At 42.7% G+C, this 27509-nt stretch overlaps 4 protein-coding genes across 5 annotated transcripts; 3 read left to right on the top strand and 1 right to left on the bottom strand.

Annotated features, from left to right (window-relative positions):
- The first annotated feature begins 723 nt into the window (after positions 1 to 723).
- On the top strand, positions 724 to 9161 carry Mgtor (nuclear basket protein megator). 2 transcript variants are annotated; one of them, XM_018012060.2, is made up of 6 exons: positions 724 to 1024; positions 1853 to 5001; positions 5065 to 8000; positions 8065 to 8402; positions 8466 to 8596; positions 8667 to 9161. In XM_018012060.2, exons 1-6 carry the CDS (start codon positions 874 to 876, stop codon positions 9015 to 9017), a joined length of 7056 nt encoding a protein of 2351 aa, XP_017867549.1. In that variant the 5' UTR covers positions 724 to 873; the 3' UTR covers positions 9018 to 9161. The 2 variants fall into 2 exon arrangements, with proteins under 2 accessions (XP_017867549.1, XP_017867548.1); XM_018012059.2 differs by lacking the exon at positions 724 to 1024 and adding an exon at positions 1293 to 1720.
- A 184-nt stretch (positions 9162 to 9345) lies between these two features.
- RpS23 (ribosomal protein S23) lies at positions 9346 to 10680 on the bottom strand. Its single transcript, XM_018012064.2, has 3 exons — positions 10538 to 10680; positions 9916 to 10075; positions 9346 to 9686 (listed from the first exon to the last, which is right to left on the bottom strand). Exons 1-3 carry the CDS (start codon positions 10539 to 10541, stop codon positions 9419 to 9421), a joined length of 432 nt encoding a protein of 143 aa, XP_017867553.1. The 5' UTR covers positions 10542 to 10680; the 3' UTR covers positions 9346 to 9418.
- A 110-nt stretch (positions 10681 to 10790) lies between these two features.
- LOC108616676 (ras-like GTP-binding protein Rho1) lies at positions 10791 to 12275 on the top strand. Its single transcript, XM_018012063.2, has 3 exons — positions 10791 to 11217; positions 11577 to 11807; positions 11871 to 12275. Exons 1-3 carry the CDS (start codon positions 11062 to 11064, stop codon positions 12078 to 12080), a joined length of 597 nt encoding a protein of 198 aa, XP_017867552.1. The 5' UTR covers positions 10791 to 11061; the 3' UTR covers positions 12081 to 12275.
- A 1902-nt stretch (positions 12276 to 14177) lies between these two features.
- On the top strand, positions 14178 to 27425 carry LOC108616675 (monocarboxylate transporter 9). Its single transcript, XM_018012062.2, has 3 exons — positions 14178 to 14946; positions 24081 to 25981; positions 26049 to 27425. The coding sequence occupies exons 2-3, from the start codon at positions 24088 to 24090 to the stop codon at positions 26204 to 26206; spliced, it is 2052 nt and encodes a 683-aa protein (XP_017867551.1). The 5' UTR covers positions 14178 to 14946; positions 24081 to 24087; the 3' UTR covers positions 26207 to 27425.
- The last annotated feature ends 84 nt before the right edge of the window (positions 27426 to 27509 follow it).

Here is a 27509-nt window from a genome sequence, read left to right as displayed (position 1 = left end):
TGCTCCAAAAATGTGGGCGTGTGACACTTGAGCTGCTATCGCTAGCGAATCTCTGCCTAAATGCTGCAGCAAAAAAAAAAAAAAAAAAGGAAAACAAATTATTGATAAGCAGATCGCCCGTTCGTTGCACTGCAAGAAATTGTGATGGCCACACAGTCAGACAGTTGATTGCAGGCCATACGATTTCGCTCAGTGTACGCTGATCGCAAAGAAGTATCGCTGTAGGTGCAGTTGCCCCTTATCAGAGATGAAGCGCGGCACACGTTGGTCCAGACGCTGCCTCTGCTGCCTGTGCCTCTGGTCCTGTCTCTGTTGAATGAAGAGCTGAAGCACACACATTGATGCTGATTGCTGTCTGTTAGCTTTGGCTCAACGTTTCGGGTTATGTAAGCCAATATGATGAGGTCGTTGTGTGCAATATCTGCCTTGCAAAACAGCCGCTGCGGTAGGTATGAAACAGGTATGCAGAATCTTGAATAAAGCAAAATTAGTAGCCAAACAACAATCAATAAGAAAATGTCAATTTAGAATTCACTTACTAAATTAAAATATATTAAATACGAAAACGCTCATAATTGTCATATTTGAAATTATATTTTACATTAATTAAATTACGCGCGTAATAGTGCTGCAATCTGTACACTGTTCACTTTCCAGCACTAAAATATCGATATATCGATTCTTTGCATTGCCTCTTCTATTCAGCTATCGATACGTCTATGCATCAATATTTGTGTTCAGTACGTCGGTAAGTCGGTATGGTGAAGAACGTGAAGACGCGCGCTGATTTTTCCCCGACAAAATAATAAAGTTTAACCTGAGTAAAATATTAATTAAACCGTTCTGAAGATTTTCATTACAACAAATAACAATATGGACTTCGATGGCACACAGTCGTTGAGCAATATTTTACAGCCGGAGGAGTTGCAACTAGTGCCAGACAATGTTCAAGTAAAACTGACGGCATTCATTGAAAAATTTTCCGATGAATATTGTAAGGAGCGAGCTGCAGCAAATCGCCTAGGTAAGTAAGAGTAACATTTTTATGAGCTTAACAATTGCTCTTTTATTTTTACTTACGCTAAGAAAAGCCGGCACATATAAAAGTCAGAAAAGCGCTAAGTAGAAAAATAAAAATGACAGCTAATAGGGACACACTGACATTAGAGGAGAGAACTATGGTTCATTTTGAATTATACTCGCAATTCATATACTTACTTGGCTCTCACTGATAAATGTTTCCAGTTACAAATTTGTTTTTTTTTATTTATTTATTATTAGAAACAATGAAATTGTATCAATTTTTGGGCAATACTATACTTCATTTAAAAAAAAAAAAAACTGCTAGTATTCCGTTTCATTAATGAACTTGGAACTAGTCAGTTTGTTTATTTGATGACTCGTTCATTTAAATGACGGGACTTTAGTTAATATGTACACACTTGCCAGATATATTGCAATTTTCGCTTGTACGTCGCGTCAAAAGTTGTGCAAAATTGTTTTTTGTGTATAAAATTGAGAAAATAAACGAATTAAATATTGCATTGAAAAATTAAGATCATTCCAATTATGGATCTCAGTGGTCCGCAATCGCTGGAACAAATTCTTGCGCCGGATGAGCTGGAGCAGCTGCCAACCGGCGTGCAGCAAAAACTTAAATCGTATATAGACGGATTTTTTGATGAATATTGTAAAGAGCGAGCCGCTGCGCATCGTCTCAGTGAGTAACGTGGTCTTAATAAGAAATTATTAAGCTATTATAAATGTGCATATATATTTAATGTTACGTTTCCACTGTAACCCAAATATCTAAAATGTGCCCTAAATTTCTTCTTCCTCTTCCTGTCAACAGCTGAAACAGAACAAAAGAATGAGGAGCTGCAAAGCCAACTACTCGATAACCAGGTGAAGTTTACTAACTTTGAGCAAAATGTAGCCGAGTTGCGCAACCAGCTGGATCAAGTGTCTGCCGAGCGTGATCAGCTGCTGGAATCTGTTAAGAATTACGATCAAAATTTGACCACATTGCGCAAGGAGAAGGTGTCTTTTGTCGATGAGCGTGACTCACTGCTGAAGGTGATCGAGCGGCAGAATGGCGAGTTGGAACGCTTGAAGCAGGATCTGCAGACTTATCAGCAGCAGCTAAGGGCTGCCATCACAGCCAAGTGTGAGGCTATCGCCCGTTTGGATGAGGTGCAGAGCAAGGAGGTATCGCTGGATATCAAAGAGCGGCGCTTGGAGAGCGAGCGTGCCATGTTGCAGAATGAGATTCAAGTGCTCAGCAGCGATCTAAATCGCAACAATGCCGAGTTACAGAATCTGCGACGTGACCATGCTATGAACACCATGCACTTGGAGGTGCGGCTCAAGGAGAAGTGCGATGAGCTGCAAATAGTCCAGAACCAGAATGCACAGTACTCGAAGACCATTGAAGACTTGAATAAGAAAATTGAGGATCTCAATGAGACCATGTTCCAGCACAATATGGCAACCGAAAAGTTTGTAGACAAGCTGAAAAAGGAACTGGACTCGAAAGAGAAGCTGGTGGAGATCTATAAGAGTACAGAAAGTGAGAATGTCGCTGAGCGCAACGAACTGCTCAAGGGCATCTCGGATCTCAAGCGCATGTTGACCGATACCACGGATCAGTATGGTGAGCTAGAAGCAGAGTTCCAGCTCGCGAAGCAGACTCATGCCGAAGAGCTGAATGAAAAGAATGCAACTATTGAGTCTCTGAGGACTGAGATTGCGCATGCGAATGATCTGCTGAAAGAGGCACAAGAGCAGAGCTTGGAGAGCGCCATTTGCAAATTGGCGCCGACGGCTGCCGTTGCCAGTCGTCTGATGCGTTCTGACATGTCGCTCACCGAGCTGTACTCGTTGTACGCCAAGAACTCCGAGGAGCTGGAAGCAAAGAATCGGGAGAATGCTCAGCTTAAGTTGCAGATCAAATCAATTGTGGATGAAATCAATGAGCGTGCGCCGGTCTTCAAGAAGCAGGACGAAGACTACAGCAAACTGACCGAGGAGCATCAGCTGCTGCTTCAACAACGGGACGAGCTGGTGGACAAGAAGCTGGCACTCGAACAGGAGCTGGAGCAAGCACAATTCGATGTCACGCGCCACGTCAAAGAGAACAAAAAGCTGAAGCAGTCGCAAGTCGATTTGAGCCGCCAAGTTTGCTTGCTGCTGGATGAGCTTAATTGTCTGCGTGCTGGAGTGAATCGATCCCGCAGCCAGACACCACACGGCGCGGTACACAACTCCAGTGATGCTATCAGCCGAGATCTGGTCACATTCGAGTCCATTGTCGAGCTGCAGGAGCAGAATGTGAAGTTGCTGGCGCTAATCCGTGAATTGACATCCGAACTGGAGGCCAATGAGCAAAAGAACGATGAATTGCAGCTGAAGGCATACGAGGAGAAATTCGAGAAGGCCACCAAGCGCCTCGTCGAAATGGAGGAGTCTCTTAACCAGAAGAACAACACAATTTCTACCTTGATTGCCAAGTGTGAGCGATACAAGAAGTTCTATTTCGATGCCCAAAAGAAGTTAGGCAGCCAGATCATCGATTTGGACGACTCCACCGTGCTCATCGACGAGTCCCAATCGGAGCAAGCAAAGACAGTGGAGAAAACGCAACAGCTGGAGGCAGAAGCCAAGTTGGAGCGACGTATACGCAGCTTGGAGCAGCAACTGGACGATGAGGCGAAGAAGTATGCAGCTCTTAAGGAGAACTACGACTACTATACCAGCGAGAAGCGTAAGAATGATGCACTTGTTCAGGATCAATTTGATTCGATGCGCAAGGAGGTCCGAGAGCTCACCTCCATCAACTGCAAACTGATGAACGCCTCCGAGTTCCAAAAGGAACAAATGGAACTGCTGCACAAGGGTATAGCCACATACAAACAACAAATAGCCGCTCTGGAGGATCGCACCAAGAACTACGAGAAGACGATCATTAAGCATGAGCAGACCGTACATATGCTCAAGGACGAGGTGATGTCTGCCCACCGCAAACAGGTCGCATCCGAGACTGAGGCACACAGCTTGCGCCACGAGAATCGCATACTCAAAGAGACAACGGCTCGTCTGCAGGCCGAGAAGGAAGGTTACAATCGTGAGCACCAGAGCCAAGCGCTGCTACTTAACAACTTGGAATTCATCAAAGCAAATCTGGAGCGCTCTGAGACCGAGGGACGCTTGCGTCTCGAGCAGCGTCTCGATGATACAGTGCGTGAACTGTCCGCTCAGCGTCGTCACTTCCAAGAGGAGGAGGAGAAGTTCCGCGAAACGGTGAATGAATTCAAGCGGCAAGCGGAAACAGCCAACAAACTGAAGGAGGAAGAGCGTCTGCAGGCTGAGAAGTGGCACCAAGAGCTCCTAGGAGTTCGCGAGGAGCTCGCTGTGAAGGTCAACCAAGTGAATGAGCTGAGCAAGAAGTTGCAGGAGAGCCTCACCCCATCCAAGGATGAGAATCCCATCACAGCGGCTAACAAAAAGGCACGTGAATTCGAGCTGCGTTACGAACAGGCCAGAATCGAAATTGAATCGCTCTCCAAAGAGCTAGCCAAGGCTCGCGAGCATGGCGATCAGTTCTACAAGATGTCCCAGTCCGCAGAGAGCGAAATCAAACGATTGCATGAAATGCACGCCGAGACCGTGGCCAAGTCCGATGCGGAAATCAAGAAATTGAAGAGCTCTGAGGCTGAGCTGCAGACACGAGTCACTGATCTGGAGGCTGAACTACTGCTCGCCAATGTAACTGAACAGAGCAAGTCCACCAATCAGTCGGATCAGCTGAAGACCACCCAGGAGGAGCTCAAGACTGTGCTGGAGAAGCTGACCGAATCGGGTCGCACCATTCGCAACCTGCGCACTGAGAACTCAACGCTGGCCGAATCCCTCAATTCCGTCGAGGTCAAGTATGCAAATGAGATGATGCTACACTCCGCTGATATTCAGGAGCTGACCAAATTCAAGGCGGACTTCTTGAAGGTATGTTAAAAGTCAAGGATCTGATATTGACTCTACTGAATAATAAATAATATTTGCTTCTAGATGCAAGACGAACTCAATCAATTGAAGTGCGGACGTGAAGCCCTGCAAGCAGCCCATGATGAACTAAAAAAAGCGAACTCCGAGGCTCAGGGTCTGCTGCAAAAAGAGAAAGAAGAGTCAGAGAAACGTGTCGCTGACTTGAATGCGCTCAACTCCAGTCTGCACGATCAGATTGAGGCACTGACCACGAAGCTAGCCGCGCTCGCCAAGTCGGCGTCCAATCAAAATGCTCTCAACGATTCGCTGCTCGACAGCTCTTCCACTTTGGATTTAAATAGCTCGTCGGCTCTGGATGATGTGAAGAACAGCGAGCAGCTCCTGAAGATTATCAAATTCTTACGCAAGGAGAAGGATCTGTACGCGGCTAAACTAGATATTCTAAAAGCAGAGAATGCACGGCTCGTCTCGGAGCACACGATTCTGCAGAAGAAGGTGGACGAGTTGAATGGTTACCTCAAGCAGGAGCGCTCCAAGAGCGAAACCGATGTTGTCTCAGCTGCCAAGCATGAGGCGGTGCTACGCAAGATAGAAACCCTCAATGCCATCACCGATAGCAATCGCATTTTGCGCGAGGAGCGCAATACGCTGACCAAGCGGGTGAGCGAACTGACGGAGCGCATTAGCAGCTTGGAGAAAGAGCTGTTCCCGCTGCAGTGTAGCAACAAGGAGCTAACGTCCAAGATTGAGGAACTGAATGTGGAGAACACCTCGCTGCGCACCGAGGCCATCAAGTGGCGTCAACGTGCCAATGCTCTGGTCGAGAAGAGCAACAGGAACCCGGAGGAATTCAAGCGCTTGCAAGGAGAACGTGAGCATCTGGCCAAGCTGCTGACTGCCGAAAAGGAAGCAAGCAAGAAACAGTCGGATGAACTGGCTGCCCTCAAGGCACGCTTGGACAACGAGCTGCCAGCGCTGAACAAGCTTTTGCAGCTGCAAGATGAATCGCGTAAGAAGCAGATGGAGGAGGCCAATGCGCTCAAGCAGGCGAACACGCGACACGCTCAGGACATCATGGAGCTGAAGAATCGCCTGCTCCAGAAGGAGGAGGAGCTGTTAAAGGCGCAAGAAGAGCTCGAGTCCAAGGATAAGACCATACAGGACAAGGAAAGCAAGGAGTTAATGCTGCGCAAGCTGGCAAAGCGCTACAAGGACTACTATACGGGCCTGCAGGCACAGACTGGCGGCAACGATACTGTTGCCGAGCTGGAGAAGGTGCGTTCCGAGTTGGACGAACTGAACAATACCATGCGTAGCACCAAGGAGCAGCATGAACAGCTGCAGAAGGAGTACGATGATCTCAAGTCGCGCTCCAACATGGATCAGGACGGCGGCGAGGCCAAGCAGAAGATCGAGCACCTGCTGCAGGAGCTGACCGTAACCAAGACCGAGCTAGCCAACCAGGAGACAACGTTTGCAGGCACCAAGACCAGCTACGACGAGACTGTGCAACGTCTGGAGAAGGAGCTGCAGGAGCACATTGCCAGCAACAAGGACATCAATGCTCGTCTAACGCGCGAAAATGAATCCCTTCACATGAGAATCAATCAGCTGCAGCGCCAGCTGGGATCTCAGCAGTCCACCAAGCCATCCACCAGTTCTGTGGGCATGGTCGAGAAGGGCAACATCTCCGAATCCTCGCCACGCACGGCCAATGTGAAGCCCATGTCCGGCTCGGCTACCGTTCAGCAATCGGCCACGGTCACTCCATGGCGTGGCGGAGAGACGCCCCTGGCTAGCATTCGTCCAATTTCGGTGCAGAACAGTCGCACGGCTGCCATACTGCCCACCAGCCAGCAGCCAGGCGCCTCTACCTCTACTTCGACATCGACGTCCACTTCATCGGCTGCCGCTGCTTCGGGTAGCAGCAGCAGCAGCAGCAGCTCCTCCTCCGCTGTGGGCAACACGGCTTTAGTGCCGCCACAGCAGCAGGTGCATACCACAGGCAGTGCCACCTTGGAGTCGATGGCCTCTTCGTCGCCCACATCATCGCACACAGATTACATGCCCTCAACCAGTTCGGCGGCTGTGGCCGTGGCGGCCATTCCGCCCATGGGCGCGACAGCTGCGGCGGAGAGCTCCCAAGAGGCGGAAAGCGTGCAGCATCCGCAACAGAATGATGGACAACTCTTTGCGGGGGGTACACAGCAACAGGTGGTGGCACTCGTCTCACCGCGTGTGGAGGGCTCCTCGTCGTCATCTTCTAGCAGCACAACAACATCGACTTCCACACAGAATCCAACTGTTCCTAGCGTCCAGGAGGCGAGCATTCAACAACAGCCCAGTACCTCGGGTAGCAGCAGCAGCTCATCCACTGTGGTGAGCAGCCACAGTCGCCACACTCCCTCCAGCAGCAATGTAACCACCAGTCAAGCAGGATGCTCCAAGCGACCGCGTGATGTGGAGGGCGACTCCTCCACCAATGCTGAAGAGGGTGTGCCCGAAAAGATCGTAAAGCTGGCAAAGCGTCTGCGGGCGCCTATGCACGGCGGCGAGCTGTCTGCCGGGCATATTGGAGATTCCGGCATGGATGTGGATCAGATGCCCACATCGTCGCAGCGTGACCAAGAGGATGATATTCAGGTCGAAGACTCTGATGATGAGGAGGAAGATGTGTTGGGGCCCATTGATGGCGGGGATGCTGAGCAGGAAGAGGGCTACGAGGACTCCTACGAACAAGACAACGAAATGGAAGACAATGCTGATGCACCCGATCAGCACAACGAAGTCGACATTGAACAGGTGCAGATGCAGGCTCAGGCCGAGGGACAGTTGCTCGAGGATTCGCCTGCCACCGTCTCTACACAAGAGAATAATCAAAGCCAGGCCATAACCAGCGGCAGCGGCGAATCGAATACCCTCCAAATGCCGCAACCGGAGGCCAATTGGAAACAGCAGGCGCCTTCCACATCCTCAGCAGCTGCACGTCGCACTGAGAGGTGAGTATCTCAATATAACTCTAGAGAAGATTGTGACTATAACTTTCCCCTTTCCCGATTTTAGCTCCGTTGAAATCGTCAGCTCCCCACAAGTATCCAACTTTAGCGAACAGCCCACATGCGTAGAGGCGGAGGTCGATGGCACAGCTGTCGCAGAAGCCGCAGCAGCAGCAGACGAAAGCGCCGGCACGAGCGTTGATTGCACCGCCGCCCTCGCCAGCTCGCCGCAGAAGCCAAACGAGGCCGCCGAACAGAGCACCAGCAGTCAGGCTGCCGAGGCCAAAGACAAGTCAGATGAAAGTGAGACAGCAGGTGCAGAGAACGTGAGCGAAGCAGATGAAGCCTTTGCCGAAGAGACAGCTCCAGGTCAGGCAGAGGACTCCCAGCAACAAAGCAATGAGAGTAAGTAGAGTTGGGATTGTTGTGCAAAGAACGATAACTAACTGAGCTATAAATCACACACAGATCCAAATGTGGGAACCAGTCAGTCCGTAGAGACAGATAACCCGGATAACCAGGCCGAAGGACCCTCGGAAGAAAACGAGGGCGCCGATGGGGTCTCATCAGAGGGCGAAAAACAGGCTGTTGAAGTTGAGGTAATATTTTAAATGGCTTATTGTACACGAAGAAAAGTATCAATATCTACAAATGTATTTATTTTACCAGGAGGAAGGTCGCGAAGCTGAGGCAACATCTCCGTCGGAGAACACACGCTTCCGCACGCTGCGCAGCACAGTGCCCACACGACGCGGCGGTCGCTCTTTGATGCGTGGTGGCAATTCAAACAATAACAACAACAACAACAATGCCAACAGGCCGGCGCGCATTGTCTGGCAGCGTGATTCACAGCCTGGCAACATGCGCGGAGGTCATCCAGGTAACCAAGACCCCAACATGCCCAGCGGATCACCCAACACAAATCGTATGTTCGCCAATCGTTCCCGAGGCCGTCGGCCCATGCGTCGTCCCGGACCAAACAACTTCAATGCCGGCGGCGGCCCCGGCGGATACCCTTGAGAAGAGAGCGAAGAGTCTGGCACAGGCTGACTTTAATCCATACTGGTAGTTCATAAGACTAGGCATTTAAATACATACATATACACATATAAGACCAACTGAAAATACAAAATACAAATATTAAATGCTCAACATTGTATTAAACTATGAATTGAATTATGTCCCAAAGTGTAGCGCCGTCAGAGCCCGCCTTCTGGCTAAGCTATTCTTTGCAGCTAAAATATCCGGGATAGATTCCAAGTTCCCAGAAGTTAATCTTCATTTCCATCCACTGAAAGCAGATATTTCATTAATCAATCTGCAAAGGAGTTGAATTCAAAGATTTCACTTTTGTTGTTTTTTGTTTTGTTTATTTAGATTTGTTAAACCCTAACTCTGGAAACTGATAGATGTATCATCATCTAAGATCTTGGGCGCTCCTTCTTTTCCTTGTAAAGTGCCAACAGGGAAACGTTGGCGACTTTGACGACCTTGAAACGGACACCGGGAATATCACCGACAGCGTGGCCCTTACGACCGAAACCGGCAACCAAAACCTCGTCGTTCTCCTCAATGTAGTTCAAGCTACCGTCACGGGGCACGAATGCGGTAATCTTCTTGCCGTTCTTGATCAGCTGAACCCTCACGCACTTGCGGATGGCAGAGTTGGGCTGTTTGGCTTCAACACCACTGCAAGCAGAGAGAATGAAAATAGGTTTTAATTAGTTAGTAAAATAATATGATAGCTAGCAGATGATTTTAATTTAATTTGTTGTTGTTTCAGCCGATAACTCACAGTATAATCCTGTGATTTGATTTTCATAATAAACAAAACACAAAAATATACTGCGAGACATCGAATGTGTTCAAATAATTCAAATAAAAATCTTAACCAATTCAGAATAAATATGTTACTTACACCTTCTCAAGTACAATGCCCTTGGCGTGGGATGCACCACCGAAGGGATTGGCCTTCCATCTGGTGCCCAAGTGAGCCTTCTTGTAGTCCTTGTCGGCCCAACGCTGGTCGCGACGGTGGTTCACATGCTTTCTGGCAGTGCGCAGACCTCTAGGCTTGCCTGTAAATAACAATCACATATTTGTTCGTTTATTTACTTATACACTCAAATGTATATGCATCTAATTGGTTTTAAGAACAACAAACACAATGTAAACAAATGGCAAATGGAGCGGCGGCTATTTGAGGTTAGTTTGAATACGACGTTGTGAGTTGCACTAAATATGAAATCTTGTACAAATAACAATTGTAATAATTCTATTGCAAAGCAATTTGACTGTTACACAATTTATTAACTTGATATGTTAGACGATTCTTTTAATATTAACGGATTTTTTACAGACATAAAATTGTATCCCAAATTGCAAATTGTAGCTCGAGAAGTTTTGAACAAGTTTAGACGCCGGCTCTTTTGTATTCACTTACATTTGCTGCTGCACAGCTATTAAAATTCGTTTTGCACTCTGTTTAACAACGCAATATGCGTATTTATCACAAAAATCACTCTTTTTTAACCACTCACCCATATTTTTCCAACTATCTCAGGCAATGGCGGAAATAAAAGAAAGAGGAAGAGCTCAATTCCTCTTCTTCGCGGCAATGTTTGTAGAGCTGATTCGAATATATCGATATTTTGAAAATGGAACACAAGAAGTCCGATAGTTTTCGGCGCTGCCACCTGCCGTGAACAGCTCTGTTGCAAAGTGCTGCCCATAATAATATGCAACAACTTAACTGTTATTCGAACATTGTTTACCCTATAAATATATCATATACTTGCTTTGATAGCTAAATTTATTTTCTATTCAAATATGGAGTAAAATCGAGAAAAAAGATTTCTGCAATTTCTTAGAGAATAAAGTAGAGCATATTATTGACTGATGCATACTCCTTAGCATCTGTTGTGTAGCGCAGCAAAAATTCATAAACAAAAAGGTATTTCATATAGCCACACTCGCTAAACAAACGGACAGTTCCTAGACAAACATCAATTTCTCTTGTTATACGCTACGGATAAAATACAATTGTTTTTCGAGTGCACCCAAAATGAGTTCAATTCGCAAAAAATTGGTCATTGTTGGCGATGGAGCATGTGGCAAGACGTGCCTCTTGACTGTCTTTTGCAAAGATAGTTTCCCCTTGGATTATGTGCCAACCGTTTTCGAAACATATGTCGCAGATGTGGAAGTTGAAGGATCACAGGTTTGTTTAATTAGTTGATTCACTAAACAACTACGCCATTGTTATCTAGAATGGGCAATGCTACAGGTATACGCACTCTTTTATTTATATTGTACTGATGCTTCATGTGTGTCTCTATACATATATAAATATAAAGAGAGTGTTATTTAGTACAGATCTTATTTTAGTTTTCGCAATATGCTGGGCCCCTATTCAATGTATGATTCACGTCGAGGTTATCGCAATTCTCTGCTGCTTTTCTGAGCAGCAATTCAAATTTGCGTTTCAAGTGCTCTTTCAATACGAAATTTATACATATACATATATATTTGGCTAAAATACATGTTTTCATGTATTTATATGTTTTTTCTTCTCTCAAGGTGGAATTGGCTCTGTGGGATACTGCTGGTCAGGAGGATTATGATCGCTTGCGTCTTTTAAGCTATCCGGATACAGATGTTATTGTCATGTGCTTCTCCATTGATTTACCTGATTCGCTGGAGAATATTCAAGATAAATGGATACCCGAGGTGAAGCACTTTTGTCCAAATGTTCCCATTATTTTAGTGGGAAACAAACGAGATTTGCGCCATGACCCGGATACCATTAGGGTACGTGTTATCAACTCCAAATCTTAAATATTTACTAAATCAAATTTTTTTTATTTTGATTAGGAACTATCATTACAAAAGCAACAACCCGTTCAAACGGAACAAGGTTTTACTATGGCTGAAATCGTAAATGCTTTTGCATATCTTGAATGCTCAGCCAAAATGCAGGAGGGCGTGCGGGAAGTTTTTGAAACAGCGACGAGAGCCTCTCTGCAAGTGAAAAAGAGAAAGAAGAGATCGGGATGTTGGAGCTTATCGTGTAAGCTGCTCTAGTTGAATTTGATTATCGATAAAATTATCCTATCGAAAGTTACGTATCCATTTTCGACTCCATCCGTTAGAATTATATTATACAGACTTGTTGGTAATTCTCATCAAAAAGTATTTCCTGCCGCTTTTAACAAATTAACGAATGATATGAAAAATGTTAAGAAAACAAACTAATAAAAAATATTTCTGTTATTATAACCTTTTTTTATATTTATAGATAATGCAATGGAAAAGTACTTTAGAAAATTGAATTTGAAGTACACGTTAAAGAATATTTTTGGGCTGGATAATAAGTTGGTATTTCCCAAGTTATTTCCTATTCTTCAATAGAATAGTGGGAAATAAATTAATATCTTATCTAATATAAAATTGGAATAATCAACTCGACCAATTTGCAGTTCGATCTGAAAGGGTTTTGCCGTTTTTATCACCTGTAGCTTATCAATTAAAACTCAAGGCAAAATTCAATCTGATAGGCCTTCGTATTTAGCACTATCACGTGCCAATCCCAATATTTTATAATATACCCACTATAGAGTATGATAAGTTAAGCCTTATATGCAAAATTATATCACGGAAAGTTCGAGAAGTGACCAAAAGTCAAATTAAAAACAGGGTATGAAAAAAAAAAACTGTGCTATGCGATAAGCATAATTCAAAATAAGAGCTCTTATTTTAGAGTTTATTTTGGGTTTCACATTTAACAGTCGGTCGCATGTGCGCGCATTGAATCATGTGAAGTTCATAGAACGTTTAATGAATTCCAATTCCGATTCCCATGATTTGCACTTTTTTTTAGATGTTTTGTCTTTTCTGTCCAATCATGATAGTTCATATCTTGAACTATTTCATAATTTATGGCAATTATTTCAAGCCATTTAGCCAAAATTGTGTGTGTATGTGTGTGCTATGCCGGTAACCTGTTAACTGTCGAAATAAAACTGAAAAAAACGTGAATGGATCTCATTCAAAATAACTTGTTAGTGGAAAAAGCCACAGCACACACACTCAATATACCATAATTACTAATACAAATATAAACACAAGCGGACAAACATGCCTGATATCCATACAAAACAGAAAGAAAAAACTTCCCTTCTTCTGAGATACAAAACTTAAAAAAAAGATACAAATGAGTCAAAGAAAAATATCATCGAAATTGAGAGAATTCTGAGAAGAAGCAACAGCAGCAAAAGAAACAACAATCAACACACTTGATTGTATTGGTATCGGTATCGGAATCGAAATCACATTGCGTATACGTACAATGTATGCGTTTGTGTGTGTGTGTTTGCTGCTGTTGTTGTTCAGTTTTTTTGGCAGGCCATTTTGTCTCACAAGCGCTAAGACGAAAGCAAGGGCGATGACAAGAGTGTCCACATGTTAGAGAGCTAGACTGAGAGAGAGACATAAAGTGAGAGCGTGCGCTTACACTCTCAGCAAAATTCGTCTCATCAAGTACCCTACGCACAGCCATCATATACCCACACAGTTGCAGTTACACTCACACATGCGCAGTGTTCTGCTTGGGCAGCGCGCCATGTTTTTAGTTTCGCCGGTTGTTGTTGTTGTAACAATTTTATGTTGGCTAACGTTGACGCTATTATTGACGCTGCTGCTGCTGTTACTGTTGTTGTTGTTGTTGTGTCATTTTCATTAACGACGCCGTATGCACGATAACGTAGAGCGTAATGAAAGAGTTGGGCTAGATGGTCGGTTTAAGGCGGAGGGAGGAGAGGCGACAAAGTTTCGTTCTCTGATAATGTGCGTTTGAAAGAACGCGCGAAGCACAACAACAAAATGCCGAAAGCAAACACAAACACAAGCACATGCAAACATCAAATAAAAACACATGCTTCGTGTGTGCGTGTGCACGTATGTGTGAGTCCGAGCGTGTGCTGCTCAGTTCTCGTGGGAAGGTGCCTTCGTATCGTGAAGCAGCCTGCTGAGTACTGTTTTTGCGTTGCTTGTGTTTGTATTGGTGCTGCTGCTGCTGTTGCTGTTGCTGTTGCTGCTGCTGCTATTGCTGCTGCTGCTGCTATTGCTGCTGCTGCTGCTATTGCTGTTGTTGCTTTCTGCTTTGTGGTTTATACTGCCAACACATTTCCATTTCCCTTTAGTTATCTTTAGTCAGTCGCTCGGATTGGTCGGTAAGCGCGCGATCAATTACGCATTGCAAAGCGCCAAAGCGCCGCTGAGAATAGAATACCAAAACAACAGCTTAAAACACGAAATAAAAAATAAAAAACAAAATATAATAAAAACAACAACACAGAATAAGTAAAATAAAACAAAATAGAACATCTATTAAAACGAATCCCAACGAATTTATTTGAAACGCGTGCCGTTCGCATGCGGAGGCAGGTCGCACATTTCATATGCTACACATATGTACAAAGAGTAATATACCTATAGAAGCATACACACACACATGAACTTGCAGAGAACGGTACACGGGGATCGTACGAACAGCTGCTAAACTGCTACAGATAATCAGATACAGATACATATACTAGAAGTATTTATAAGCGCGTTCGCTCTCCTCGTCTTGCGTTCGGCTCGGTTTCTAAATTGAGGCGTTTTTTACAGTTAACTTTCGCTTTTTTTTGTGCTGTGCTGCGGTTCACGTTTGCTTTCGCTTTCTCGCATAAGAAATTCTTTGCACTGCCCACGACTAGGCGGCCAGAAATAGATCAAAAAATAGAAAACCAAAAAGCAAATACGACTACAAGAACTAGAGGCGCGACCGGGTTCTAATTTGAACGAAAAAAAAAAACTGAAATACTCAACAAATTGAAAGCTGCAACAGACGCCACAACAGCCAAACATAACACAACAGCAACGACAACAACAACAACAACATCAAAAGGTAAGCGCAAGAGGGCTAACACACACACACACACAGAAATGCGCGCGCGCGCAGTCAGCCAAGTATACAGCCAAGATACAGATGAATGGCTAAAAAGACTTGGCCTTATGCCTGTGTCACATGACCGCGCCCCGCCTCACAGCCCCTGCCAGGGCCAGAAACGAGTTTGTTTTTTTTTTTGTTTGACTAAGAGCAGCAACCAACAACAACACACACGTCGCGCCGTCTGGCAGCAACTTCAATTGAGACTCCGCGCACACCGGCCGGGAACTTAGTCACAAATTGTTAATGTTCTAACTTTAAGTCCAAGAAAAGATGCAGAGCGACGCGACGCGACGCGACTTTAATATATGTATGTAGATATATATGTACATATATGTACATAGGTACGTTTAATGTCGTCGCCGTCTTCTTTGGCTTTGGCGTGAAGAGTCATCATGCCAATACCAGGAATCAGGAACCAGAAACACGTTAACACGTAAACGGCTTTCGTGTGCCTTTTATGGGCGTTTTTCGCTGACGTTGTTTCGTTCCGATGTTGCTTTTCAGTTTTTGCTTTCCTGAACTTGAAAAACAAGCGAGAAGAAAATCAGCTTAAGTCTAGATCGATATTTTTACAGCTACAGCTGCAGCAACAGCAACAGCTACAACTTGAAAGACGTGAGATAGTTATGCAAATGCGTTACCAAGAACTAATTGGCCTGAACCCCTTCTTACAAGTAATTCACGTTTATCTTAATGCCAAACACAATTATCATACAAATTACTCTGAAACTGAAAAAAAACTCAAAAATTGTTTTATAGTCGATTTTTAGGCAAAAATAAATAGGCATAAAAATAAAGTAAATAAGAGTGTGCCAGTTGGGAGCGCTCGACTGGTAGATGCCCTGTAGTTTTTTTCCATTTTCGATTTTGCATAGATTGTGCAAGCTGTCCAATAAATGTAGTGCTCAATTAACAATATCAATATATCAAATTGGGCAGTTCTAGTGCCCACAAAGTGCGTGATAAGGCCAACGACTAAAATTTTATATCGGCTTTAATCAATTTCCTGGAAATGGAATAAATTCCTGATAGGTTGATTTGCGTAAGCTATAGAAGAGTTTATTAAGAGAATTTGAAATATGTGGTGTAGAGTTATACATTCTTCTTCTTACTTTTGCCCGTTACATAATTTTTGTCAAAATGCATATAATTCGTTCTCTGCCTGTCAGTATTTTAAGGGTATCAAAAAAAGAGCGACACACCCTTTCTACCTATTTTGCGAGTGCTATGCTTATCCAGACATGACTGTGCGCTGACTCACCCATAGAAAACCCACTAAAATAGCATAGGAAACAAACAAAAAAGTCAAGAAAATAAAATAATATATACATATGTTGGCATTTGTTCAAGGCCTTTTGCTCTGTCTTTGATCTTTGGGAGCGACTTCTTGACTTTCCTTTCAAACCGGTTGCTTGGTAGAATGAAAAAAAAAATCAAGTCAACTTTTAGTTGATACGTTATTGACATCTCGCGATTATATCATTTACATAATCAGTTTAAAGAAGAAGAAGAAAATGCATATCACCTTCACAAATTAAAGCAAAAGGTATTTAGTGGGAAACGTGTCATCGACACGAGGCAGGCGCGGGGGACTAAAATTCGTGAATGAATATACATATAACAGAGAGAAAGCAAACGGTGCTCAAGAGATAACTAAACAAAAGATTATAAAATTTTTTATAAATTTAATAGAAAAGCAAGTACTCATCCAGATGTGCGGATGTAATAAAAGTTATAATATAATATAATATACTACTTGAAGATAAAGAACAAATATATGTAAGATTATGTGAAATTTAGTTGTAGTCGACTGAAAGATAAAGATAACTTTATCAAGGAAATGTGTTTCTTCTAACGGAAAACAGAGAAATGAATTCTTGAATATATTGAATATGAATATATATTAGAAAATTTCATGTCTTTTAACTATGTCATGCGGATAGTATAGTATGTATGTATGCATATGAAAATAATTACAAATTAAATACATGAAAGCTAAACTGACAGCTCGATAAACAAAACTGTTATTCTACTAAATATATAATATGAATCCTTAGTTAGCTCTCACCAAAACACAGATTGTTAATTCAAAGGAATATGACGTCAGTAGGATCTCAAGAAGCATTAGAACTGCCAATGACGTTGAAGCTGCCACTAAAACTGTTACAGATACAGATATAGATAGCAATTCTGAATCTGATTCATACGTTAACGTTCCCAATATACCAAGACACCCAATTACATACTAATTGTGGCATGTGTCTGGCAAATATTTCAATTAAATTAATTAATAAGCAAAAGCAAACTAGGCTAAGTAGCAAATGGCATGGAATAGGTATTTATTAAGTATAGATTGTTCATATATATATTTATTTATTTATATATATTTGAGTTATTTGTGTTGCAGTAAACAAGTTTTGCGCATTTACAATGCAACATAGAGACAGAAAGAGAGAGATAGAGACATTCAGTCAGTCAGTCAATCATTCATTGCCAAATAACTGAGATTTCAAGCTTCAAGTTTTTTTTTTTTTTTCAAAATTCTTGCGGTTTTTTCCGAGACTCTTTTTTTTCGTTGGATATGCCTCAGCGCGCTTGCGTGTGGAACCTTAAAGAAATACATATAGATTTCTATATATACATACATACATTTATATAAATTGAGTGCACACAAAATAACAAAATAAATCTTTCCACATCTTATGAAAAAATAAAAATATTATTGCCCCACAACGAAACTTTTACGTTAATCAGTTCAGAAAATATTTACATATTTGCAGTTGATTAGGGCTGAGCTGAGCTGAGCTGAGCTGTTGATTGATAGCGTTGATAAGCTTGTGCTCCGAGCAGCTGGATGACAATTCACAAATGCAGGTTTACAGCTTGTTTGCGATTAAATATAAGTGTATAATATTTATACATTTCTGTCTTATCAGATTTGCTGTAAATTCGAAAGCGTTTTGGCGCCAATGTCAAAACAACGGAGAGCACAGCGCGTGTATCGGTATTTGTGTCTGTAAATGTATCTGTATCTTTTACTGTCTGTGATTGAAGCTTGAGCAAGCGCCTGATTAAAGACACGTGCAGATAACCTCGTCAGAAATCAATTTACAATACATTTCCATTTAGAAATCAGCGTCAAGTCTCCATGTGTCTATCCCTCTCTCTCTCTCTTGCTCTCTCTTTGCCACTCATATGTGTATGCAATGCAATTGCTGCTGGTTTGTAAATATATATAAATACAATATTTGTATTAAGATCTTATCAGATTTGCTGTAAATTCGAAAGCTTTTTGGTGCCAATGTCAGAGCGACGGGGGCACAGCTTGTATCTGCACCTTCAGCTCCAATTGTATCTGTGGCTGTAAAAGTATCTATAGCTCTCAATAAATCTGTATCTCTTTGATTGTGCGTGAGTTCTGCTGTGCTTCAAGTCACGTGCTGATAACCCCATCAAAAATCAATTTACATTGATAAATCTGTGACAAGTGTCTCTCTCTTCCTCTTCCACACTCTCTCTCTCTCTCTCTCTCTCTCTCTCTCTCTCTCTCTCTTTGTGCGCCTCTCGAATGCATCTGATCAAATAATTGCCAAACTTAGTTGAATTTTCCATAACTTAAACATGTTAATTGATTTTGAATCGCATGCTCCACTTCCGACAAAGAGTGCTCGGGCACTGAAACACACACACACACACACACACATTTGTTTTGTATATGTATTTCTTTTTTGGGTTGTACGAGACCCAGGCGACCATTGATCGCTCCACTAATTGTTCATTGACACTGGTAGTGCCACCAAAGAGCTGACATGCCTTTGTTCGTGCCGATAGTGGCGACAGCAACAGCAACAGTAACAACAACAGTAACTGGAGCTGATAAAGTGCGTCCCGCATCTGCGCTATACTATACATCTACATATATAAGCTTTATAAACTTTATAAGCAACGTGCATATAATCTATGCCGCACAGCTGTTAACGAAAGGAAATAACTATCTTAAGTATGCCAGACCTCGAATTCATTTGCAGACAGTTGAACTTTAGTCTTAAGATAATTTATATATTAGCATAAAAATGTGTATATGTGTATATGCATATATAGATATCTCTATCTATATCGATATTTTAATTATACAGAATATAAATTCATTGAACGTTTCTTCAATCATTTCATTAATTAAAAAATTCAATTCAACTTCCTTAACTGATTTGTGTTGAAAGTCTAAGTAATTAAATGATCTTGTTAAGCATATCTGGATAATATTGAATACTTTCGACAAATTTAAGATCTCTAATGGGATAACATTTAGCTTATTATGCGCTCTTCTTCTTCTCATCAGTGAGAGAGTCCCACATTTGTGTTAATTACTGATAAATATTCAAGAGATTGGAGTTTGAGTTTGCACAATCTAAATCAAATATCAAACTGAAATCAATCCTTGATTATTCCATGCCTATTTCCATTTCCGTTTTGATGTCTCATTTATGTGCACGAATTATGAAGAATTGATTTGAGTCGGCCAGACATGACATTGATATTCCTTTAGCCAACTTTCAATCATTATATTATATCTTATCATATCATATATTGTCAGGAAGTTTTTCTAATTTTTTTTTTAAGCCTTAAGTGTGCCATTCGTAACAATTAGTTCTTAAAAAATTAAAACTATATTTAAAGATAAGATATTTATATGTCCAGATATATTCAGTATTTGCTGTATTATCACTTGCTGAAAATTGAAATGAATACCGCAAGTTTAGCTAAAGATGTCTCATGTCTGATAATAAATTCATTTAAAATCGTCTATAAATCTCCGTCACCTTCTGCGCATGCGCAACTTTTGGACTTTAAACTGTGAGTCAGGTGAATGAATGTTTGGCATCCACTATGACTGTGACTCTGACTCTGACTCTGACTCTGATTAAGAGTCTGACTCGTGGTCTGACGCTGTCTTGGTGTCTGTGGCTGTGGCTGGGTGAAAGGCCGTTCAATGAACTTGGCAAGCCCAAGCGCCGTCAGTTGCTTTAAAATGTTTCACAAATAATTTGGGCCAACTTTTGGAGTGGCGCACGCCCAAAAACAAGAAACAGCTATTGTAGCTCGTGGCCTTATACGGGCGCTGACAACAGGTTGGCATTCCAAAAAGAAATTCAAACAGAAACATTGGCTAATTAATATTTTGAGCAGAAAATCATTTAATGTAGCTACAAATTATGGAACACACGCACACACACACACACGCGCACATGCCACATGTTTTGAGGAAAAGAGACAGCCGGATATAAATAAAATACACAAACAAAGAAGGCGCATAAGACAGATACAGAAATGCTAACAGCTACATATCTATGTATCTACATAGATACGTTTACATATGTACGCACAGTTATGCTAAAAGGAAAACCCAGCAATGGGAAAAGCAATAATGCTACTTGTTGTCGGTCTGCCTGAGTAGTGCTGCCTCTCTTTCTCTCCCCTTCTCACTCATCTCTTTGTAACCACATGTTGTCACCTATAATATTTATTAATTCAATCGACGGGCATCAGTTTAAGAGCTGTCAGCAATCGCATTGAACAGCTGTAACCAGGCATCGAAGGTGGGACGAGGAAGGAGATGGAGCAGGGGACAGGGATGGCGACGGACATGGTCTGCAGTGGCAAGCGGGCTACTTTAGCTGATGGATGGACGCTAGTGTTTGCTCACAGCGGGATTAGCTTACAACCAGGCTAAGGACAACAACTCCGCTCCATGCCACATAGCATCTGTACGCAGTGTCTGTGTGGCATAAATGACATAAAACGCCGCCGAACCCAGCGCCACGGCAGTGCAAATAAAAAAAAAGCCTGTTTACAGAACAGGCAGTGCACGACTAGCAGATACTCTCTAAAAGGTTATATAAATCTAAGGGATTAAAACAGACACGGATAGAGACAGAGCTGGAGATAAGGATAATAACGAAAAATATAGAAAGGAAGAACGTAGATAACGAGTAAAAGACTAGTAGAGGGAGAGAAAGAATGAATTTTCATTGGGCATCGAGAGAGAGAGAGAGAGGCAGAGAGTCGAGGGACAGTAGATATCGAATAAATGGATTGTAAAGAGAGATAGAGAGTAGCCAGAGACCTAACAATGCTCTCTAAGAGAAAAACCAAAATACTTGTATATACGTAACCAATCCCTTATCTTAATAAACCAATCAACTTGGCGCATAAATCCAAGTATTACGGTGTAATTTCCATAGACACCCGCTTTCCACGCACATCTCATATTTACTCAGAGGGTATTCCTGGTGTTGGGTTTGCGTTTGGCATGGATTCAGTCTGTCTGAGTTGTGCAACTGGGCGCGTTCTCCTGTCCCGCAGTCGTCGTTTTGTACTTTGCACAAAAACCAAATGGTTCGATTTCGTTCAACAAGTTGACAACGAACGGTCTATTTATAGTTGGGGTTAGCTGCAAGCCAGTTAGGAGTAGACACAGAGAACAACAACAGGAAGAAGAAGAAGAAGCAGCAGCAATAGTAGTACTTGTCTGGCTTCACTCGGGCAACGTGCTGAGCCGTTTCCTACCGCCCGGCAAACACTTTGGCCTGACCGTTGGGCAAATAAAAAACAAAAACAAAGAAGCAATCATGAAATACGAGACTCGCGCCAGCAATAATAACAATAATAATAATATTGCATAATAAACAAAAGTGTTAAAGGGTTTCGACGACGCCTATCTTAAACCACCACAAGCACATATCAACATGGTATATATGTATATACAGATGTATATATATGGACTTATATGGTGCACCATAAATTGGGTTAATCTAGAAAATCAAATAGATTGGCCGAAGCAAGTCACATGCCGCCCGATTTTGGGTTACCAAGTGGCCTTAGTGGACACACTTATCTGGGTGTTTGGGCCATGATGGTGCAACAAACCCGTATCTTGGTCAAACGCAAATCTGGCTGAATCAATTGATTTATGCCCTGCATTTAAGGGTATTTATAAAGTATTTATTCTATAGTTTACGAATGGCTGGTGTTGCTAGTTAGCAGACAATAAACTATTTACAATGCTCTAATCAGCAGCTAATCGCCTGGGTTTTATTTGTTTTTTAGAAAACATTTACGCCCGGGGTTGCCAGGCAATAAAATGAGCAATTCAAAACCGCAAATAAATAACTGTACATGCGGTAAACAGCAGGGTTGTCAAGTGCCACGAATATGTTAAATAATCTGTGTAAAGCGGCCATTCATTAGCATTATACGAATATCTATGACAAATTGCTGACATCGTAAATCTTAGCCAGTTTGTGTGTTGCCTTTATCTAGGCTAGCCATATGATTAGCCAAAATATATGGCTGGATTGGAGGATTTGAATGAGGGCTGGGATTTAGCCTTATGATTTGAAGTGTACCGGCTGACAGGCATTTATTGAAATATATGGTATATGATATATGACATATACATATATAATAATTAATATTCATATTTATGCATATATGTAAATCGTATATTGAATATATATTTTCAGTGTATAATTATAGTTATTAAATTATAACTATATAAAAAATATAAATCATCAAAGATATGCTGCTTAGAGATTCGACTGAGATATACAGTGTTAGTTTTTTTTTTATTATAAAATGAAATGAATTCTTAATAATAAATATGTAAAAACAGAATGACTTTCCTTGAATTCTTCTTTTCCCATTCTTATTATGAGAAATAAACTCTTGAATAAGAACTTGCTTATGATAAATTATTAAGTCTAAGCCCAGTCGAGAAAATCTTTATAGCAAGCCATTATATATGATGTCTCTAAGCCTTAAGCATCATAACTCATCTTCTTCATTAAACAATTAAAAGCATTTTGTATGCCTTACAAATGTCGTTAATATCTTAATTGTGGGTTTATTATATATTATATATGTACTGGGCTACTGTCCGATAAATCCACATTTCACAATGTATTTTTCAGGCAGCGCAAACATTTTGTAAGCCAAATAAATGTGTCGCAACAAAGTGTTGCAGTACTTTGCGTTTATAGCGGTCATAAGCCCAAATGCCTATGCATTCGTATTCGCATCCAGATCAGATTAGATAAGGCCAAAAATAAAGAATCAAGGTCGTAAGCTTTGCCGCGCGGGTGCAAAGAAAATGAACCAAAAAAAAAAAAAAATTAGTTAAAAGTACATAAAAAACAGTATATATAAATATATTTAAATATATATAAAAATTTCAAAATACTTAAAAGATTTCTTACATATGTTTATGTATCTATATACAGAGGAAAAGAAGATTAAATAAAAAACGGAAAACATTTGCGAAAAATTGAGGAAATTTGTCAAAGATTGTCATGTCGGGCTGCTTGGAAAATTGACGAACAGCTTAAGCACATATTATATTTTTGGAAAATAAAGAAAACGTTACATTTGTTTTTATTTTTTATTGCGATCGCTTTAAGCAGCTTTTGACGCAGTTGTTGTCGTTGTCGTTGTCGTTATTGTTCGCTTGACATTGGCACTGGCTTTGGCATCGAGGTGGAGGAGGACGTTGACGTTTGACACCCACCCCCAGCAAAACGCATATATAACACCACAATTGACGTCGTTGAAATAAACAAAAGCCAAGCATAGATAAAGATACAGATACAGATACTGTCAAAGATACAGATACGCATACATTGAACAGCTGCAGATACAAATAGAGATAGAGATAGCGATAGAGATAGAGATAGGCATAAAACAACAAATGCGTTATAAATACACGTGACTAATTATAAACATAATATGATTTTATACACACATACATACATATATGTATATATAATTTATAGCGCCATGCTGTGTACATTGAAAAGGGAAAGTGTATTTCCGTTCAAGGGGGCGTATACGCAATCTGTGTGAAGGCTATGCGAGAATATTTGTGTGGGTGCTCTTCGGCTGATAAAAATACAACAAAATAAATACCATTTGCATAACAATTATATGAGCACATATATATCTCTCTATTAATAACTAAATTTATATAATATTTATCTATTTATATATCTGCATTGTCTTAGTGTTAAAAAATTGAAATGACTTTTTCCTTGCAGCTGCAAGATGCCCACACCGCATACCAGATCCCAGGATGAACTATCGACTGTCAATGCTCTCGTGTCCAAAAATCCGGACACGGATAAGGATAATGAAGAGGAGGAGGAGGAGATAGATACGGCGGCGGTCGTTGTGCCACCGGACAGCGGCTGGGCGTGGGTGGTCATGGTTGCCTCGTTCCTCTGCTGCACAGTGATCGACGGCATCGTCTTCTGCTCGGCCATCATCCAGGAGGAGCTGATGAAGGAGTTCCATGTCAGCAAGTTTTATGTGACCTTCGTCTCGTCGCTGCTCAGCGGCTGCTACCTGATGGCCGGACCCTTTGTCAGTGCCTTGGCCAATCGCTTTGGCTTCCGTCCGGTGACCATTGCCGGCGCCATCTTCGGCGCGATCTGCTTCGGCCTCTCGTACTTCGCCACCAGCGTGGAGTTCCTGTTTGTGGTCTACGGCATCTTGGGTGGCATTGGCTTCTGCATGGTCTACATACCGGCCGTGGTCATCATTGGCTTTTACTTTGAGAAGTGGCGCGCCCTGGCCACAGGTGTGGCGCTCTGCGGCTCCGGTGTGGGCACCTTCGTCTTTGCTCCCCTCACGGATCTGTTGCTGGAGAAGACCGGCTGGCGCATGACGCTGGCTATCCAAGGCGTCATGATCTTGTCTTGCGCAATCTTCGGCCTCGCCTTCCGTCCCATTCAGCCCATAACACTGGGCGTCACCGAGGACGGCACCGTCGTCGATGAGGAGAAGACCAAGCTGAATGGCCATGGCAGCACGGTGGCTCCCACCCCGCAGCTGCATCAAGCGGCGTTTACCAAGCCGCTGCCCGAGGGTCGCTTCGCCTACTCCATGCCCAACTCGGCACATAATACCTACATGGGTGCCTCGCAGCGTCATCATTATCCAACGGCTGCAGAGATCTTCAAGGGCATGAATCTGGAACGTCGTCCGTCCGGCCAGGGCAGCAAGGGCACGGAGCTGAAGCAGTTGCGCAAGTCGCAGCCAACCACGCCCAACGGCGATCCACAGCAGCTGACTTTCAATCTGCACAAGGAACTCACCACAGTCGGCGAGAACGAGGAGGAGGCTGAGAACGACAATCTGTTGGAGACCGAGGCCAAGCCCGTCAGCATTCAGGCACGCAGACACACCGTTTCCGGGCGTCGTCCACAGGATTTGGCCAAACGCGCCGCTGGCGGCCATCACGATCAGAACGGCCATCATCATGGCCAGTCGCAGTCCTCGTCCCGTCCCATGTACAGAGATGATATCTTCTTCACCGGCTCGCTGACCCGCATCCCGCAGTATCAGTCGCAGACCTCGTTGGCCTACCACATGTCCGTCACGCGTCTGCCCACCAAGCAGGACATGCTGGAGGACAGACAGAAGGGCTGCCGCATCTGCCCGGAGGCAGTGCGTCGCACACTCTCCACGATGTTGGACACCAGCCTGCTCAAGTCGCCCGCATTCATGTGCCTGGCCTTCAGCGGTTTCCTGACTATGATGGGCTTCTTTGTGCCCTTCTCCTTCCTGACGGATCGCGCCGTTGACGCTGGCATGGCCAAGGAGTCGGCCGTTTCCGTTATCTCCGGCATCGGCATGATCAACACCTTCGCTAGGATCGTTTGCGGCTCGATGAGCTCCTTCCCCAGCGTCAAGCCGCTCTGGCTCAACAATGTGGCTCTCACTGCCGGCGGCTTGGCCACCATCTTCAGCGGAGTGGTCATCAATGCTACCACACAATGGGCCTTCGCCGTGCTCTTCGGTATCTGCATCGCCTGCTTCTCGGCGCTGCGATCGCTGATCGCCGTCGAGCTGATTGGCCTGGAGAAACTAACGAATGCCTTTGGATTCCTGATGCTGTTCCAGGGTTTGGCTGCCACCATAGGCAGTCCCATAGCAGGTAAGAGAGGAGGAGTCTGCAAGGGATTGGACTTGATTTGATTTCGTTTCTTTCTCTGCTCTAACAGGTGCCTTGTATGCAGCTACAGAGAGCTACAATGTGGCCTTCTACTTTGCTGGTGGACTAATCCTGCTATCTGCCTTCCTCTGCTATCCGCTGTCCTGGATATCCAGCTGGGAGCAGAAGCGCAATGCCAAGAACGAGTCACTATCTCCAGCAGCCTAGAGAGACAGAGACAATGGAATGCCCAAACATTAATTGTCTATTGATAGCGCCCCATTTGTACCATTAAGTGGTTAGTTTAACACTAATTGCCAATCACTCGATGTTGTTGAAGATATTGAAAGCAGCGACAGCAACAGTAACTGAAAAAGCAACTGAATTAGTAACTGAAAAAAGCAGTACAGAGCAGCAGCAGCAGCAGCAGCAAGTCGTCCGAATTGCTATAGCTGCTCAATGCCTGCTCGAAGCATGTACTTGATATGTCGTCGTATTTGTGTAGATCTAGATTAAGTAGCCTTACTCTAAGTGTAATGTTTGTGCCTTTTGCTTTATCGAGTGCCTCGCCTCAATTTAAACATACACATACACACACATACACATACATATATACACATACATTAAGCTTTAGTATTGATTGATCAATTTGTAACTAAAAATTTATAGATATACATATATATATTTCAATCATAAGTGTGAGACGCTCTGTTGAGTGTGATCCGAACGAGGTAGAAGACGATCAAGATAATAATGATGTTGATGAAGAAGATGATGATGATGTTGGTACCTATATCATATTTAGCAGCTGAGCTTATGGCTGGGCCACAAATCGACTGCCAAGTTAAGAGAGATGAGAGGACGACGTTGCATTTGTTTAGTTTAAGAAGTTCAACTAACTCTATTCGGTAGCTATTGCTCCCCCGCCCCGCCCCAGACTTGTTACATAGTTTGTACATATGTAAGTTTCTAGTTATAAGACAAGCAAACACAAACACACACACACACACAGAAACACAACTTACTGCTCTTGATTATTGTTGTTGTTGCAGTTGGGTCATTGCACCCAACTATCCAAGCCGTACTCCACGATCCGTTGTCAACGCTTCGCCTTAGCTGATTATAAAAGCAAACAAAACGTTGGCCCTTCACAGACACACACACATACACATAGATATAGACAAATAGTTATATACATACTCATGTTTATCAACTGATACTGTGTAGAAACCTTAAATAACATCATATCTATAAAGAACAATGAACAGCAAGCAGACAAACAACACAGCATACCAACGCGTATAGTAGAGCTATGTACACTATTTAGTTTATTTAAAAGTTATAAACATTTTACAACAACAAAATGAAACATTTAATTAATTTACAAAATGAAAATATTGTGTTTTTATTATTCTATTATTAAATATACAACATTTGATCAAAATTATTTTAAAGCGTTTTAAATAATTGATTTCAGAGCTGCTAAAAATTTCCTTGAACTAAAACAGTTTTAGATTGTTGGAAAATGTTA

The sequence above is a fragment of the Drosophila arizonae genome, chromosome 5 (genome assembly GCF_054131065.1).
Source record: "Drosophila arizonae isolate 15081-1271.41 chromosome 5, UAZ_ARI_1.0, whole genome shotgun sequence".
Lineage (NCBI taxonomy): Eukaryota > Metazoa > Arthropoda > Insecta > Diptera > Drosophilidae > Drosophila > Drosophila arizonae.
This window is presented reverse-complemented; position numbering and strand designations above follow the sequence as displayed.